Source organism: Microchirus variegatus, assembly GCF_963457635.1.
Source record: "Microchirus variegatus genome assembly, chromosome: 2".
NCBI lineage: Eukaryota > Metazoa > Chordata > Actinopteri > Pleuronectiformes > Soleidae > Microchirus > Microchirus variegatus.
Genome location: NC_139803.1, coordinates 18303168 through 18322750, shown reverse-complemented (window position 1 = coordinate 18322750; position 19583 = coordinate 18303168). Strand labels below are relative to the sequence as shown.

Below are 19583 nucleotides of genomic sequence, written 5' to 3'. Positions count from 1 at the left end.
AATTCCACCATCTACACGTACAAGTTTATCTTACATAAAACATAGTGCCACTGTATGCGAGTACTACCAGTTGAAGTGAATCAAACACTGATGACTAGTATAGGACATATGGATGACTCCACACCACTTTCTTATCCCATAACAATATTAGAGGTCAGCTGATATGTTTTTTTTTACTATGGCTGAAGCTGATCTTTCGAAATCAGCTGATGGCTGAAATGATGCAGACGCTTTTGGCCGATTATGTTGAGCCGAGTTTGTCCTTCATCTACTACAATATAACATATATAAAATAACTAATAATAGATAACATACATTTATTGAAGAACACTTCAGGGTCTGTCTCTCCAATATGAATGAAACACACACATAATATATATATATGTATATATATATATATATACAAATATAATTCTTTAAATTAATGATTGCATTTATAAAAATCAAATATTTCTACTCAAATGACTACCTGGTCTTCACATAAGTTTGCAGATGTGATGAAATTTACCTGGATCTTTGAATGCATCTTGTTATCTGCACCCATTTTCAACACACTCTGAACCCAACATTACTTTCACAGGATCTCCTGCGCAGAGTTTAGAATACGTGAATATTAGACAAATAAAATAATTGAATATCCAAATAGCATTTTTAGAGAAAATAGAAATGCCCATGCCTTCAGAGCATACATTCAGTAATAACATTCAGTTAGGCTCATTTATTTAGACTAGTTCTACAACCTAGTTTATTTTTATTATTATTATTCATTACATTTCTAGAGTGCTTTTCCAGACACCCAAAGCATACATTCATTCATCGCACTGAATGGGGGAGGAACTGTGGGAGGAAGCCGGAGAACCCGGAGAAAACCCACACACACACGGGGAGAACATGCAAACTTCGGAAAGCCCCAACTGGGGCTCGAAGTTGTTCAAACTGGCTAAATATAAAAAATAAGCTATTAACACATTTGTGCTGATGCATTAACCACTATGAAAAATACAGTATAATGTATATAGTTAAAAGTGTATAGTAAATATTAGAGCTGAAACAATACTCAACTAATTGATTATTAATTGATTACTAAATTAATCATCATCTATTTTGATAATCGATTAATTGGTTCGAAGCTTTTTTCATGATTAAAACCAGATTTATTTTCAGCTTCTTAAATGTGAATATTTTCTTCAAAAAACAAGGAAAGGAGCATGCACATATACGACAAGCATGACAAATTACAGAGTTAATATAATATACCGGGTAAAAGTTTCTTTAGATACTTGCAAATTAGAGACTATGTAAGAAAATATTTAATTTTGAGACTTTCTCAGGCTCTTGTATTGATAGATGCCTCCGGCCCATGTCTTGCTCAGCAAAATCGATATCTTATATTTATGACACTTTGCAGTCTATCAGTCCAGTGAACTCCGCTTTAATAAAAACAAAATGGGAGGAAGAAATGGGCACTGAGATCCCGTACCCTCTATGGGTAAAGAGTTTGGAACATACTCATCGTTGTTCTAATAATGCTAGGCACTGCCTAATTCACTTCAAGATTCTACATCGTCTTCATTATTCTAAGGAGAGGTTACATAGAATATACCCTGAGATGTCACAAATAGGGGACATCTCAGGGTATATTCTATGTAACCTTTATTTTGTTTGTTTATTTTTCTGTACTCTGTATATCTGTTCTTCATTTACCATTGTTATATGTTCTAAAAACAAAAAGAGGATAATATGTCCTAACTGCACACATTTCTATATGGACATGCATTATACTCTTGTGTATGATGTTGATGATGTAACACTATTACAATGTGCTCTAATAAAAAATAAAATGACATATAGGGCAAGCACTCTGTGTACAAATTTTAAAAATAAATAAATAAATAAGTATACTGTACTTTACAACGTATATAATCATAGAAACAGGGACAGGATGGAGGATGGAAGGAAGTCATGGGTGAATACGGAAAGAAAATTAAAGTTATCAAAGGGAACAGACCAAACAATCTCCAAACAAAAGAAGAGGAAGGCGATGATGATGAAGATATGGGACAGCAAATGCAAGACAGAGGTGTGACATCATTGTTTTCCCAAAGTAGCATATTAGTTGACTACAAGAAAACATAAAAAAAAAATGCATTTCAACACTGTTTCTGTGTGGATAAAACGCAGATACGATAAAAAAAACTTTAGTCCATTCACTTAGACTCATTTTCTTGTGGACAACCCCTTAATGACATAATTTTTTTCAATTACAACTGGTTTATGTTAAACAATAACAGTACTTTCCTGGAATCAATCAAGCATGCTTTTAAATCTCTGAGCTGTTGCTTCTTAAATGCAATATCATGTTCCATTATTTCCCCTGTTCATAAACGGTCTGCCTTGAAACATCTTCAGGAACAGATGCTACGAATTGCATATTTCTAAACTGAACAAAAGCATCATGAGAAATGGTAAATATGTTCTGAATTACCAGCATGTGTGTTTTGAAGCCCCCGGCTGTTCATCCCCATATGTCTCATTCACATTCATCCTCGTCTTCCTATTGTTTTCATAACCGGACCAAAAACGGAGCATATGATTTAGAAAAATAAATAAATCAGACGTTTTTGCCAAAATGACGTTCTATCCTGGAATCCTTCAGAGGAATCGGGAAATGAGTGAAAATGTATGAACATGTACTATTTAGCTGAAATAGCGTGTGCAGTGCAACATTAAACTCTTTTAATTCAAACCTTCTGACTGATAAAATGCATTCCCCAAACAAAAATTCTCCTAATAATGTGTGAGTCAACTTTTTCACAGTCACAGCACCTCCAGCCACTGCATCAGTTCAAGGTGACGAGGGACAAAAACACTGCAAAGGCTGGGTATCAAAGCAGCATTTGCGAGCTCATCCAGGACCAAATGAACATTTGCTGGACCACTTTCATTTTCTTCATTATTGCTGTGCAACTTCATAAGAGATATGATAGATCCCAAAGCAATGCAATCTTGATGGTATGAATGTTAAGATATACAACCATGCATCAGATACAGCGCAGTGACTAATGGTTAGGGAGACAACGCAGACAGCTTAGGTTTGTAATCTTCCCCTGCACGCTGACAAATAAACAGCACATTTGCAGTGAGGAAATATACATTTCTTAGCTACATCTCTTACACAAACACTTCTATCTAATGAAAAAAACGTTTGCAGAAGTTATTATTATTATTAGTACTGTTACTATTATTAATAATAATAGTAAAAAATAATTAATAATAATTACTATTATTAATAATAATAGTAATAATAATAATATTACTATCATTATTGTTATTATTGTTATTATTATTATTATTATTACTATTATTAATAATAATAGTAATAATAATAATAATCCTGTTAAAATTAGCAAACGTTCACTGAGTGAATTTGACCTCAGCATTTATCCTGTCGTTATTACACACCAGTAGTGAACACACACAAATTGGGCGTAGGAGCAGTAGGCAGCACTTATCTTTGCCCGGGGAACAATAAGGGATGTGGTGCCTTGCTCAGGGGCACCCGATCCCTCGACACATCCTGGGATTTAAACCAGCAACCCTCCAGTTGCAAGTTCATTTGTTTTCCTCTTGTCCTTGGGCTGCCCCCAGTTACTTCAAATAGGAAAATAAGAATATAAATAATCGGAACAAACACAATTATAAGAATGCTATTGTTATTATTGTTGGTGTTGTTACTTATTAAAACTAATTAAAAGTACACTAATTAAAGACTTATTTACAACATGATCAGAAGTTTGTTCCAAAGTGTTGAGCAAATATCAACAAAAAAAGCAAACAATTGGCTTCATTGTCGTCAATTAGAAAAATCCATTAGTTATCACTATCATTTCTGATCAGTATCATCAATATATTTCATGTTTAAGTATATGGACAAAAAAAGTCTGGCCATCTGAAAAAGCAAATGAACCACATGTTAACACTACATGAAGGATAATCTTATTTAGATGTGTATTATTTCAAATCCAGATGCGGTAAAAATCCCGAAAAATCCAAATTTTTTACGTTAATGGTCATTAGAAAACTATTTATCCAGAGCAGCCTGGTGGCCTTCATGATTAAGACAGTGACCGTGTAATCACAACATTGCCTGTCTGGTCTCCTCTCCTCTCCTCATTTCCTGTCAGCTCTGCACTCTGAGCTCGTCCGAATAAAAACCCCTCTTTCAAAACTGCTGGATTCTTCCGAGAGGGAGAGAAATACCAGAGAGAGGTAATGATAAAAAGCCATGATAATGATAAAAAAATAAAGTGTTTTAAAACAGGCCTGGAGTGATTGATTTAGGATAGCACAAGTTTATAAAACTTTGTCATGTCAGTGCACTAAAAGGCCACACTTCAGACAATGATGATCAGATGTCAAGCCTTAAAATGTCAGTGTTCACATCTCAGCCTGAGCTGCTGTCAAAGCTGAAGAATATGACATAAGTCTGTCAAATATGACCTACAGCCTGCAGTAAGTGAGATATACAGGGATTGTATTTTTTCGTATATAAAACAGTTGCTAATAGTCCAAACAAAAAAGGTACTTTTACATATTATACATTTTGAGTATGACACATTGTATATTTTGCAGGCATGAGTATGGTAACTTAAAAATAAGAGCAAGAGATCAGAGAGGGTTCGCAGGCGGGAGGGGGGGGGATTAGCGATGACTTAATAAGCTGCAACATAGAAATTTCAAACTGTGGTATAAGCAGGAGGTCGTTAAGTTAAAATGAAGTGAATATCTTACCAGAATAATTAAAATTTAACTCTTACTTTAATTTAACTATTTCCTGCTGCCATTATGCTAAAAAGGCCTTTAGGCACTGAAAGGAAGACTGCTCCATTTATACTGCCTCAGTACCACACTGGCTTGTTCAGTACAGCGCGCAGGTGGAAGTGTATTTTTAATATGCACTCTCTGGTGTGTATATACATGTATGTATATATATATATATATATATATATATATATATGTCTGTGTGTGTGTGTGTGTGTGTGTGTGTGTGTGTGTGTGTGTGTGTGTGTGTGTGTGTGTGTGTGTGTGTGTGTGTGTGTGTGTGTGTATGTGTGTGTGTGTGTGTGTGATATCAAGAGTATTTGCCGATACTTAACAATACCATTGCAGCAAAAGATATATATTTTGAAAACAATTTGCCTCACTTTGACTGTGAACAAAATACAAGGCAATCAGAGATGGCATACTTCACCCCACTCATGCAACAAGCCTGTGGCGGCCTCTGTTGGTCATATTGGCAAGTGCAAGTGTGGAAGCACAAACAGACAAACAGACAGACACACAGAGCCAGGAAAAACAACATTTCACTCCCACTCCGTGAGGTGAAGTGATAATATTGCTGCTGTTTAAACATTTACATCCTATAATGTTAAACAACTTATTAGATGCCCTGGTCTGTAATGGAACGCCACATTTCTTGGTGAGTAAATGTATAGGAACTAATAGACTTGAATTTGACTTAAATTAATAATACTTAATATTTTGTGCCAAATCCTTTGCTCTGTGTCATGTTGGTTCTTCAGATGTCTTTTTTATCAAATGACTTGTGTTGAATGAGTTACTTTTCTCCTCTTCCTCTTGACAGTCTAGCAGAGCACAGTTTACAGTCTGTTCTACTTTTGTCCTCATTGTTTATCTCAAAGTATTTCCAAACTGCTGATAATGCAACACGCGCACAATTGCCGCACAACTGCTCAGCTCACTTGAAGATACGTAAAGTGGTATCGGGTGCAAATACAAGTACATGAGGGCAGCATTAGACCCAATACCCGATATATATATACACACGCACACACGCGCACGCTGTCAAGCTGTCAAAACGCTCAAAATGCCAAAGTGTGACATTTTCAGAGTGCTCTAGTTTCTACATCAAAGTATTTTTGCATCATTATCCCTTCGAGCAGCGCTTAACCTGCTTCCATGTGAAACCCCTCTGCATACGTGTGCAAGATTTGCATTGGCATTACTCTTCCCTTGTCTTCTCTCTACATTCACTCCTTCAGAACAGAGGGGGCACTGTACATTCTTATTACCACTATCCCTGTAGAGCACAACTCAACTGAAGGAGGTTAACACAACACAACATGTCTGAGACACTCAGGCATCAAGTTTGAGTGACGAATACCGCTACAAAGTTTGGGCCCCATATGGATTTAACACACCCGCGCGCACGCACACACACACACACACACACACACAAATATATATATATGTATGTACTTGTATATTGTTCAACTCAAAACCTGAGACCTGAGTAGAGAAGGTGCAGTTCAATTTCTGCTATAACACAAATGAATTAAATAAGTGTTGCAATTAAAGGCATGTAATAATGTGACATTTTACTACAATTTTGTCAATTCCATGTAATTTTTATCAATAAATAATATTCAATTTAGAATAGTTTGTGTATTTCACAATAAATATGATGATTATCAATGGAACAGCCTTATCACGATATCCAAAAATGTAAGACCACATCTCGTCTCATGTCATGAGAAAGATATAATATTCATATATTGCCCAGCACAACATTATGATAATGTAATTATATGAATATATAGTCCTTCATGAGAAGAACAACGCTACCTTGGGGGCCCCCTTTCAGTGCAGAGCCCTCAGAGTTGTGAAATTATAAAAGCGCTTTTGAACAAAAAAATTAAAAATCTACAGCGAGTGTTTCATTGACACATCTGGTATCCACACTAACACACCTGACAACTTATATCACGTGGTCATTCCCGTTCCGGTGTCAACAGGAAACACATTATCTCCTCTGCAGCTGTTTAATTCGTTTTAGAAAGGGAGGCTAATGAGAAAAAAACAACTTCACGTGTCGCAAAACATGGTGAAATTGAATAAGTGTTAATGGAGCTTTTTATTCGCAGCTGTCAGTCGTTATGGCCAACAACAACCAATCAGGAAGTAAATGTGGGTAACTGCGTCATTGTTTTTCAAAGGCCCCCAAGTTTAGAAAGAAAAATGGAGCCTGCTGGATGCTACATTCATCTATCTATTATTGTTATTACAAGGGTTTTAGGAGTAGTATTTTCTTCTTTTTTGTTTTACTCTCACTCTCACCCCCATTTTTATGTTTTTACATTTTTGTGTATTTTCTACCTAGTGCTATAAAAATATTAATAATGGTTAACAACTCATAGTTGACCAGGGTAAATTATGACCTCATTAGCCTCAGTGGAGAAGTAAAGAAAGCATTCTGAGTTGCCTAAAACAGACAATAAAAAAGAGGACAACTGCATGACAAACGGCACATTTTCTCATTTTTGTGCTAATCACACTTAAATAAGAATTTTCATAGCTTATATTATCCTTTAAAGAGTATCCAGAATGTCCTATATTTGTCTTTTAGAATCGAGAAAAACAATCTACTGATTTGCCTTTGGTCACGGTGGCACACAGCATGTTCCCTCAACATGCACTACTCCATTTCCAGAATGACGCTGGCAACACGACCACCTGCAGTGCAGAAATCCCAGACAAATATAACTTCAGCTGAAGCCCGTCTAATCTATCATTACAGACATCTCTCAAGAAATGACTAGCATGCTCAATTATTCATCTACTGACAAATTTCAAAAGGCGAGTAAAATATAGTTCAAGGTTTCTCATAAATGAGTGTCTCTGTGTATGTGTTTGTGTGAATGAATTGCCTTTCATAGACTCGGAAGCGCCGTTTAAGAATTAAAAACACAGTTGCAATACGAAATGCACTGATATGCTCCCCAGGGACTCTAGATTTTTAATCTATGTAACCAGATTATTCTATACAAGAGTAGACATTTAGAATAATGTTGTGAAAAAAAGTTGAATAATTCAGCATTAGATTGGAAATATTTTTTTGGAGATAGCATGTCAGCACGTCAGAGAAAATACAATATGTCAGGTCAAACAGTAGCAGCAGCAGCAGCAGCACTTCTGGACTGCACGTCCTTCAGTGCAACATGAGATATGTGTGTGTGCATACACACACTGCACATGTGGTTGCAGTAAAGAAGTGGGCGTGTCGACCCCATTCATCCGGAGAAGTGAAAGTGAACACATAATATTTATTCAGCCTGGAGTTGTGTTTTATTGCTGAGGCTTACAGTGTTGACGGGACCGTCATATTCTTTTAGTCCTTATTCATGACCTTGATCCAGAAAGCCTCCTAACCTGCTAAGAGGCATTTCCCATGAGGCCTTGAGAGCCACAGAGTAACAGTTTGACTGAAGAGCTTTGTCAGCAAAAACAGTGTGAACTAGGGCTGCAACGATTCGTTGTGTATGAATCAATACCAATAATTGTGATGACTGATTAATGTTTGACTGTGTAATATAACAAGTTCTATGATTTAATTGTGAATTTATTCTGGTGTCTTTGCTCTTCCTAGATAGTAAAACAAATATATTTGAGGTTTGGGAAACACTGATGCATCATTTTTCACCACTTTCTGAGACATTGTGGACCAGCCACCTTATAAATGACAGATTAATCAATAATGACACACAATCGTTAGCTGCAGCTCCACGGCGAGAACACAAAAACAATAAATTAACACTGCTTCAAGGTGCAAATAAAGTGTGAACTCACCGTCTTTGAGTCTAATTCGTGGTGTTGTTGAGCTAAGACTTTATCTACACTGGCAGCATCTGTAAACGTAACAAACCCGAATCCCCTGCAAAACAAGAACACAAAGATAAAAACAACAAAATGTTATTATTAAAAATGCACACACATATTGATTTAATATGGAAATGTGGATGTAAATAGATGGTTCTGCTGTAAACTCTAAATATTGAAAATCACAGGGATAATTTAAACCTATGTTTGAAATGTTACTCAAAACCCTATACATTCATTTAAAAAGACCAAACTCCATATTTGAGAAGTACTTATTTTTACTTGTTGTATTTTCGTCTGGTTTTGTTGTATTATGTCTTAATTTGCTTTATTTATGTCCTCCTACTATGTCCATTTTCCTGTCTAATGTCCAGTGTTTATGTGAGTAACGTTTTACTGGTGAATAAAAAGGTTTAAATCATCACAGAGGAGCATTGTGTTGTGATGTTCTGAGTGTGTGAAATAGAAATGTATTTATTAAGTGCTTTTCTAGTCTTAATGACCACTCAAAGCTGCTTTACACTACAGTTTTACCATTCACCCATTCATTCACAGCATCTATGTGCAGGGCATTTTCTATCGCATATCACATTATTACACACAGCCGCCAGGAGCATCGTGGGGTCTCGCCCAAAGAGACATCAGCATGTGGACAAGTGGAGCCAGGAATCAAACCCACGATGTTCCAGTTTAAAGACATACTGCTGAACCACTGTCACCCTGAACACATCTGAACTTGAAACTGAGAGTATTTGCTCTGTTACAAAGGGTTAAGTGAAGAAAAGGACACCAACTCATAATTGTTATCTAAAAAGATTAGAGTGCAAGTAATCTTTCATTTACTTACAGATTTATTTACTTCAATAACCGTACACATTTGAAGTTGTTTTACAAAAATCACTGCAATCTTAATGAAATGACTCGTCAAAAGACATCACACGCTTTTAATTGACAACTGATGCTAAGAATGATGATTTTATTTGGAAATCAGACTTTTATCTCTTCTAACTTTAAATGTAACGTTTGTTTTAATGTCTTGCCCTCATTATGATTCATGTAATGATGTATGTATTTCTATGACTTTAGTTTGGTCTGTGTATGAATAGTGCTCTACAAATGAACTTGTCTTGCCTTGCTTTAAAAAAATAATAATAATAAACAGAAATTAATAGAAATGTCTTCCATAAGTGCCCCCTTATTGGAATGTTTATTTTTTGTAATCCACAATATTCCACCAGGACGTCCTGTGTGTGTGTGTGTCATATTTGAACTTGAAGACAATCGCTATCATCAGCATTTGCTCCGTTACAGTGTGTGAGACGACAACACTCCAGTGGCATGCACTGACATTTCTGGAGGTCGGGGCTCAAGTGAACTCGACCAACTCATAATAATTAACTAAAAACAAAATTACAATGCCAAATCTTGTATTTACTTACAAATGTATTTATTCATTTCAAACACCATACAATATTGCAGTTGTTTAAGAACTACTCAACAAATCACTGTACAAAAAACTTTTAAAAAATATAACACAAAATATGGAAAATTCAAATTAATAAAAAATGACTTTCAAAAGTGGTTCTTACGTGGTCAGGTGGGAAAAGGTCCCCACCTGGTATCTATATGTGCACATTCATTCAACAGCCATGTTTTTCTTATATGACCTTGTTATTATTGTTGGAAAATGTCTTTTTTGTAATCCACAGTGTTGGACGTCCTGTGTGTGTTATTGTGTGTGTGTGTGTGTCACATTTGAACTTGAAACTAAGGACAATCACTATAATCAGTATGTGTTGTTAAGAGAAGTGTGTGAGAGACGACAACACTTCAGTGGCTTGGACAGACATTTTCGGGGGCTGAAGCTGAAGTGAAAATAAGGACACCAATTCATAATCATTAACTACAAAAAAAAACGTTTTGCCATTAATCCACACTTTTCATTGATAATTGATCTGATAATAAGAAAAAAATGCAAAACAGAAATTAATAAAACAGTCTTTCAAAAGTGACCCTTACATGGTCAGATATGGCAAAAGGGCAGGAGCTTGAGCACCACCTGGAATCAATGGCCATGCTATTCTTATATGACCTTGTTATTATCGTCTGAATATTTTTATTTATTTATTTGCCATTCACAGTGTTGGACGTCCTGCGTGTGTTTCAGTGTGTGTGTGTGTGTGTGTGCCACGTTTGAACTTGAGACTGAGGACATTCGCGATCATCAGTATTTGTCGTGTTACAGTGTGAGAGACGACAGCACAGCACCGACAGTGTGGTGGTGCAGGCAGCAGTCACAAAGTCAATGTCAAATTGCATTCGGTCGCAGCTTTTTACAGCAGCGAGCATTTAAGCTTATCTGGCTTGCTGTGAAACCACACACACACACACACACACACACACACATACACTGGATTAATACTCAACACGGACTAAGTGAGCGACATGGTGACATGCAGTGGGAAGGAGAAGAAGTAGGAAACAAAAGCCATAGGTTGTTTGTTTGTTTGTTTGTTTTACCTTGAACGTTTTGTCGTGGGGTCTCTCATCACCATACATTCTCTTATTTCTCCGAATTTACTAAAATAGTCTCTAAGGCTGTCTGTGGAGAGAGAAGACAACAAACATGTCGGGTCATTTTTACACAAACATATGGACACATGGTTGTTGTCACACAAATAAAAACACACCCCCGCGATGCGCATAGGGGTCGAATAGAGGACTTGAGAGGAAAAAAAATAACATGCGCACACACACACACACACACACAGTATAGTCACATATCCCATACACTGACTGACTCCACTACAGAGACATACACGGCAGCAGCAGCAGCTCCAGCACCGAGCTCCTCTCTCTCCCTCGCTCTCGCTCACTCACACACACACACACACACACACACGCCGAGCCACAGTCACGCAAAAACAAGGAAAACGCAGGACACAGTGTCAAAGAGGAGAACACTCTCACCTGGTGAGGTTTGCCAGCTGAGGCCACCGATAAACATTTTACTGTAGGAGGAAAACACAAGTGAAGTGAGTCCAGATGTCAGTTCGGCCATTTTGACGACTAACTACTTCTAAAAAGCGACCTTTAAAAGGATAGAGGAAGACTATATGGAAAACAACATTCGCGCTCAGTAATTATGTAGATAAAAAAGAAAGAGAGAGAGGGAGGGAGAGAGGGAGGTGGGGGTGGAGGAGGAGGAGGAGGAGGCGAGTCTCGCTACAAGAAAGCGGACCTCTTTAAAAAAAACTGCATGTAGAAACAAAACCCGTGCGGCGTTTAAGTACGTACTGAAGAAGAGAGAGAGAGCGAAAGAGAGGACAAACACAGCGCGACTGACACAGTCAAGTCCTCTCTCTCTCTCTCTCGCTCTGTCGCTCTCTCTCTGTTAAGGTGTTGTAACATTGCGAGAAGGAAGCAATAAAGACGTACCTAAAGCATTAAAATGTGGAAAAAATGTCTTACCCCGGGTCATGTTGTGAGTCGTTTAGGCTTCCGGATGTGGCTTGACTCCCGTCTCCTTCCATATCTATTCCAAAAAAAAGTCTAGGCTGGGACTACAGTAACAGTGACAGACACACACAGATACGGCAGGAGATATGCAAAGCCCCGCTATGAGAATATTACTGAGCCGGGAATGAAAGCGTCACACGTGGGATCAGTTCAGCCCCCTGCTCCCTCCCTCCTTCCCTCCTCCCTCCGTTCCTCCCTCTCTCTCTCTCTCTTTCTCTCTCTCTCAGCACGCTCGCTCTACCTCGGTCCACAGGGGGCGGGGCCTGCCGCTGTCACCTAACCAATCCAATTGACGTCAACTCGGCCAATCTGCAAACCCAATCCTCCTATTTGTCATTTAATTAGTCAATAAGCCACTAGAGGTGAAAGTGGCTTATTTGCTCTTCTAAATCGGTGGACACACAATAAGTAGGCAAGTAAAAATAGAAAAAAAAAACAAAGAAAACTCAGCCCAGTAAATATTAATAGTTAGTTTAGTTAAGGTTTTATTTTGTTATTCTTCCTCTTAATTTAGTCTCTCGAGAAACAGTGCAAAATGGGGCAATTTTTATTTAATTATTATTATTATTATTGATATTATTAGTAGTATTAGTGCTTTTATTATTTCATGGACACGCACATTGACTCCCAGGTGGCTAAAGGCTCCCTTTTGAAAGACACTTTTTATTCATTAATGTTTCTAATTTTATATGTACTTATATATTTGTATATGGCCCATGGGCCTCTGCCACTTTTTTGTCATATGATTTATTCACACGCCGCTAATATTTTTTTCAGCCCTGTATCCAGTCAATAATGTAGTTTCACTGAGCAGCATCAGGGCTCTTTTTTGTCACATCGAGGTCACTATTTAAAGTTTTGTTTCCAACTGGTACAGAAGTAAGTAATCAGAACGTGGACTGTTGATGATGATGTGACATTAAATATATTTTAGATAAGCCATTGCACAGTTGGGACTTGTTTTCTAAAGTTTGACATCACATCCGATCACTTGATCAAGGATCAAGGATAGCATCGTGTGATGGGGCAAGTCTAGGACCACATCATACCTGCTTGCAGGTCTAAACATTATCATTATCATACTACTAGGCCTATCACCAAAATTAGTTTCAGAGGGGCTTTGGTGCAACTTATTTCATGAGATAAAGTAATTTAACCAAAGAATAGCATCAGAAAGGCAAAATACTCTTTCAATTTTTTTATTTTTTTTTTAAAGCACATTAATTTGAGTATAAGCACGGCACAAAATATTAATGAATGACTTTCAGTCAAAGTCAGCAGGGGGAGTTTCACAGAAACAGCTGTTTGTGATTCCCATCTCCTTCACTAATTTTTTTCAGTGCGACTGTGATCATTTATTTGTGTGTATTTCTCATCAAATAATGCTATCATTAGTTTTCTATAGATGCGTAAAACGTAGACAGAGGGGGCAGCGAATACACCCGAGTGGGCCAAACCTCACCATGTGTCCCCATGTGGCACAAGGCCATGTCCTACTGGAGGACAGAGTGTTACTGACAGACAAATAGCAACATACAGTAGAGTCTACATAATAAAATATCACAATTTAGTCAGCATTTAGTGATCAAACATTGACAACCAGTTTTATGCGACAATAAAAGTTATTCAGTTTATTAAAGAGCTTCTAGCGAGACCCAATTTTCCCCCAGTTAGATATTTAAATTGGTGTTCAGTTATGATTGTTATGGCTCACAACTGTGGTGGGAACACATTTAATTTAAGAAAGAAGCAATTGTATTCAAATAAACATTACAGGTAATGTACAAGGAAAAGGAAAATATACTACCTGCTACCTGTGTTTTGTAAATTGTAAAGAAAACACTTACTGCGTCTTGAAAACAACAAGGCTGCAATTAAGAATGGATTATTAATCAGTGACAAAATGTATTGCTGTTAATGTACCAGTTCAAAAATAAAAGATTCTGATTTTCAGCTTCCTTCTTTGATCCAAAGACACCATAAAAAGACACAATAAATGAAAAGTATATTTCCAGAAACACTGTAGTTTTTGCAGTTTAAAGAATGGTAGGAAAGCATATTTCTGTAGATAGCTTTGTAGATCATCAAGGTTGTTTTGTGCATACTGAAATAAAAAACGCAACAACGGTGATGGACCAACACAGCTCCGATTGAGAGTCAGGTTTTTAAAACAAGGCAAGGCGCCTGCCGTTTTTGATGCCAGGGTGTGTTGCATATCAGAGTCGGCCAAAAGGTCCCTGAGAGGTTTGACCTTTAAATGCTATAGTCGTTATGATAGTCAACCAAGAATGTTCCTGTGGGGATCAATATGGTATCCATACTTACAGAGGAGTAATTATGGATCTCTTCATTTAGACGACCTATAATGAGCTGCCAGCTCTGCCCTCTGTGCGGTGCACAATTTGTGGCAATAATCTGGACTCGCCCCATCGTGACCCCAAGGAGTAAAAACAGAGTAAGTAGTGAATTAGAATGCCCAATATGCAGAGGGAAAATGTTATTTAAAAAAAAAAAAAGAAAAGAAAAAAATGTATTTGCATTTGCATTGTGCATCAAAAGACTACAGATATAGCATGTGTAAATGTTGTTGTGAACAATATCAGTGTTTCTCCCACATTCATTCAACACAGCTGCTAAAAGTTCACACCATCATTAATATCAATGTGCCAAGAGTTTATTATCACTCATAACTTGCACAAGTGGCCACCAAAAGCTGCAAATTAAGACACAAAAAAGTATAAAATTAAGAATCTGCAATGATTATGAAGGCATTTAATTGAAAATAATTTGAACTTGAATGGGCCACACTGTTGTGGTGGTTACTGGCACAACACAGCTCCTGAAAAAATGGAATACTGACAAATGTTGTAATGTAATTTTATCTTCGCTCATAAGTTTTGAACCTTGTTTTTATTTTATTAATGTGAACAAACATGCATAATGCATTCAGGCAAATGCATGGAAAAAAATACTGAATAAAGTGCATGTGTATATTCAAATATTCAGCAAGGCAAAAGTTAAAAGTTGCTGGAAAATTACTATAAGTCAAACCTTATGATCCCATTTTTTTTTCAGGAGAACTGTCTGTGCCGACTGTTCATGGCTCCACCACAGGGAATGTCTCATCTGTCCAGGTAGCATGTTTTTGGAACATTTTTAAATAAAAAATCCCTAACAACACATTTGACAGTTTAACAAGTGAAAGATTGTTATGAGGTGGGAGACACAGGAGCTGTCTGTATCCCTGAAACAAAGGTATAGAAGCAATCGGCGGCAATTCTTTTGTAGCACAGCAGTGTCAAAGAAAATGGAAATATGACACCGTGTGTGAAAGACTATTATTTCTTCCACCTCCTTTGTGTTCCTATTGTTCTGTCTCATGCCATTCGGCGCAGCGCTTATGATTACATTACCGTTATATTTTCTCTAAGTTGTCAACTGTGTGGCCTACGATATATATAAATATACGTAAAATGTGAATGTGAGAAAATCACATCCTTCCAGTGCAGTTGCAGGGAGAGAAATATGAGTGAGGTTATAAAGTGATGTGGAATATGAGCTGAGAGAAACAACTGTTTATAAAAGGCCATCACAAGCTGTGGAAGAAAAACACATCAAGTGCATTTTCTGTCTTATGCTCATATAAAATAAACAAACAATGGAGGTATATAGGTTTTCACAGTGTGGCCTGTGTTGTTGATGGCCTGTCTATTCTCTGTTGTTATCAAATCACACACGACAGCAGGAGATGTGATGATTTATGGCAGTGGTCAGCAACTGGCGGCTCATGGGCCAAAACTGACCCGCCAGCATTAATATCTGGCCCGATAGAAGAATTAAAAAATCTGATTTTTTTATTTTACAAATTGTTTGCTTTTCTTCACAAAAAAGAGTTCAGAGCCTTTATTTTGAAAAAAGATGAACTCAGCAGCTTATCATCATCTCATCTCTTAAATGTTCTTTTTTTGTACAATAATGAATAATGTTTTGATTAGACCAAGACCAATCAAGATATGATCTTTTGGCCCGGTAATCAATTGAAGAGAAAAACATTGGCTCTAGGCCCAAATTTACTTGCAGACCGTTCATTTACGGCATCTCATGGACAGGTTGTGAACCAGATTTGCAAAACCATAAGCACTCGCACTCCATATAAAAAGATTTGCTCGTCAAAATGCACCTCGCTTTTTTTTTTTTTTTTCAGCAAAAAACCTTTAAGAATTTATGGCATAAGAGTTGTATAGGGTTTGGGTCTCTAAGTCTCTTTCACACTGATTGAGGGAGAAACATGTATAGATTTTTAAATTGAACGGTGCTCTCCTTTAATCAGAGCAGCCACTACTGCCTGATGAAAGTGCCTTAAATGTTTATCCCCCTTTAAGCAACTTTAGGTGCTCTGACAGCTATGCTTTTGGAGCGGCTGAGCAGAAAGTACAAAGGGAGAAGGGAAAAATTTTCATGTATATATATATATATATATACATATATATATATATATATATATGTATATATATATATATATATACATATACATATATATATATATATATATATATATATATATATATATATATATATATATATATATATGAATAGGGAGAAAATTCACAGCAACGACAACAACTCAGCTTGGTGGCATTTATAAAGGCGACAGCTGTGAGACATTTTGATGAATGAGCAGATGAAGAATTTCAAGGGAAAAGACAAATTTTACGTCCCACGTGTTTTAAACTTGCCTTTTTTTTCATTCATAATTCACGATTTACTCTAAGGTGAAAAGAAAATGCAAAGAGTCAGTCAGCGCTGAAAGATGAACGGCTTCTCAACCGAGAGGAAAGTCAGCATGCAAGAGGCAGAGGGGGGAGGGAAAAAAAAAAAAACAAGAAAAGCTTGTAACTAAGCGAACCTTCGCGTGACGACTGGTTGATCGAGAGAGAGAAAGTAAAAATTGATAGATAGAGAGTGAGAGAGCTGAGGAGAAAAAGGAAAGTGAGAGAAGCAACAGATTCGCTGACAGCGCTATGAGATGCCGTGTTTAGAGAAGACATCCTGTTTCCTCTTGCAGTAATTATTTTACAGACTCGGAATATTCACTTGACCTTGGAGAAATTGTTCTTGGATCACATAAAACCTCATTTGTTATTCATCAACGTAGTCGTAGTGTTTTCAGCATGCTGAACCCCAAAAACAGCTCAGATTAAATACCATCCATCACTACATGAATTTGTCATGGACATTACTCAGGCACTCTTGAGATGTTTGAGATGTTGTTATTTTTAATCCATCAGATTTTGTGTAAATTATTTCTCATTGATCGCCGTGGGGTTGAATGATTTCTGCTTTCCTCAGGAGGGGCCATTATACAGTGAAGTTCAGAATCAGGGGGAAAGCTGTGCAGAGAGAAGGCTGTGAGATGTGAACAAATTGTCTCCCCCTAGTGTCCCACCAACCCCCCCCCCCTTTTTTTTTTTTTTGCTTCATCTTTGCTCAGTTAAAGAACCTCTTAGACTGAAGAGAGGGGCCCGGATTGAAACATGCATAATTGACAGTCCTATTTCAGGAAATAGTCTGTCTACCTGCTCTGTCATCTTGCCTGCAAAGTCTTAACATACTATAAAAGTCCATAGTCTGCCATATAGACTATTTCGATCACTGATTTGAACATTTAGCTTTGTAAAAAATACTGTTGTTGATCATGATGTTTTAGGTTTCACTGGAAATATGCACATTCGTTGCATCTGAAGACAGATCAGTGTGATGGATGTTCTGGTGATGAGCGATTCCTCGTCCTCCATTATGATCTCACACACCACGCATGACTCAATTAAGCTGTGTGGAGAGGTTGAGAATTCCAATTCGAGAGGTGACTAAGCTATTCATTATTTAGGAAGGAAACTGTTTCATATTTTAAAAATCTGAAACACATAATACTCCTCTATACTGGAGAATTATGGCTGAAAAAAACCACAGCCTTAAATGCCCAAGAGCAACTTGAGGTAGAAGAGCCCAAGGTATGTGCAAAACATACTGCGTCAACTAATGAGACTTTAATTAATTGCGTTAATTTCTGTTTTATAAGCAGATTTATCTGCATTTGTGACCTCGCTGACCCTCAGTTTCCTGTGGTGGCTTTTTAGACCAATCAGACTCCAACTCAAATGGATGATGACGACATCATTTACCTGCTCCATTGGGCTGAGAGATAAGCTCATGCCCCCGCTGCTCCTTGGAATTTTCCGGTTGCTGTTTGTACGAAAAGAGAGAGAGATGGAGGGAGGGAGGGAGAGAGAGAGAGAGATGGGTGTTACAGATGACAACGGGTGGCATTAAAGCACAGCGAGGAGCCTTCCTATCACCTGTACACTCAGCATTGGGGAGAAAGATGTGCACGTTGAACTTTCACAGAGAGCTTTGTCAAGACGGAGGAAAGCCCAGCCCTGTCTCTACATCTAGAAGAAGTGCATTTTGGGTTCTTTATCATTTTTAAAACACAGATGCTGATTTGCATAATGTGTTTGTTTGTTTTTCTTATGGCTTCTTCCTCGCTGAGGGTCGCCATAGCAAATCAAGGTCAATCAAACCGTCCCATGGCAATCGGGTACACGACATGTGAACCCCAACCCAATCAATGGGGAGCAAAGGGGGTTGGGTGCCTTGCTCAGAGGTGACCCTCCAGTTATAAGCCAAGTTCCCTTTCCACTAGACCATGGGCCATTTCAGAGATAAGTCCGTTTTTGAAATGTTTTATATATCCCTCCCTGCACGAGGAACCATTTTGAGATACAGAAAGCCTGACTGCCAGCGAGGACACATGGAAAAACTGATTTTGGCTTCTTAGCAAAAGGCTCATCTGATAAAATCCAGACCCGCATGAGTACACAATATCTTAAGAATATGGTCACTGCTTTATCTGGTTATCAGACAGCCTTTTCTGACTGGAAACTGACACCTGTGTCACTATGTATACTGATCACTGTCCCATGCCACAGTGCATAGCTTCGTGACTTCTGTAGTTGAAATCGTTTGTTCAGATTTACTAAAGTGGCACCACTTGCCTAATGGGGCAACAGAAGAAGAGCTGCCTCTGTGTCTCTCAACAGACTTTGGTGTGAGAGAGTGAGTGATCTAAATCTACAAATTCAGAGCTGACTATACGTGTTACCTCAACGACCTCATTAATGTGTCTTTTAAAATAGTCCTTTCCACAACACCTGTGCACCATGTCCTGAGTATGCAGATTTATCATGAAAATTTACAGTGCACACTTGAGATTTCCATATCATCATCACGTTGTTAAAAATATACTCATGCAGGCACACAGCTGCAAGTGTTGTTGCTATCCAGACAAACTGACACCAGATAAGCCTATGGACTACTGACTGCAGAAT

General features: G+C 37.6%; 1 protein-coding gene across 7 annotated transcripts in view; it reads right to left on the bottom strand.

The window, feature by feature from the left end:
* The window catches only part of msi2b (musashi RNA-binding protein 2b), a 350443-nt gene extending 338176 nt beyond the window's left edge, over nucleotides 1-12267 (bottom strand). For all 7 annotated transcript variants that reach the window (XM_083885953.1, XM_083885952.1, XM_083885951.1 and 4 more), the window contains exons 1-4: nucleotides 12148-12267; nucleotides 11647-11687; nucleotides 11197-11278; nucleotides 8647-8731 (exon numbers count right to left, since the gene is read on the bottom strand). In XM_083885953.1, coding sequence (XP_083742079.1) covers nucleotides 8647-8731; nucleotides 11197-11278; nucleotides 11647-11687; nucleotides 12148-12209 — 270 coding nt within the window. In that variant the 5' untranslated portion in view covers nucleotides 12210-12267. The remainder of the gene's footprint in view (nucleotides 1-8646; nucleotides 8732-11196; nucleotides 11279-11646; nucleotides 11688-12147) is intronic.
* Nucleotides 12268-19583: the final 7316 nt, after the last annotated feature.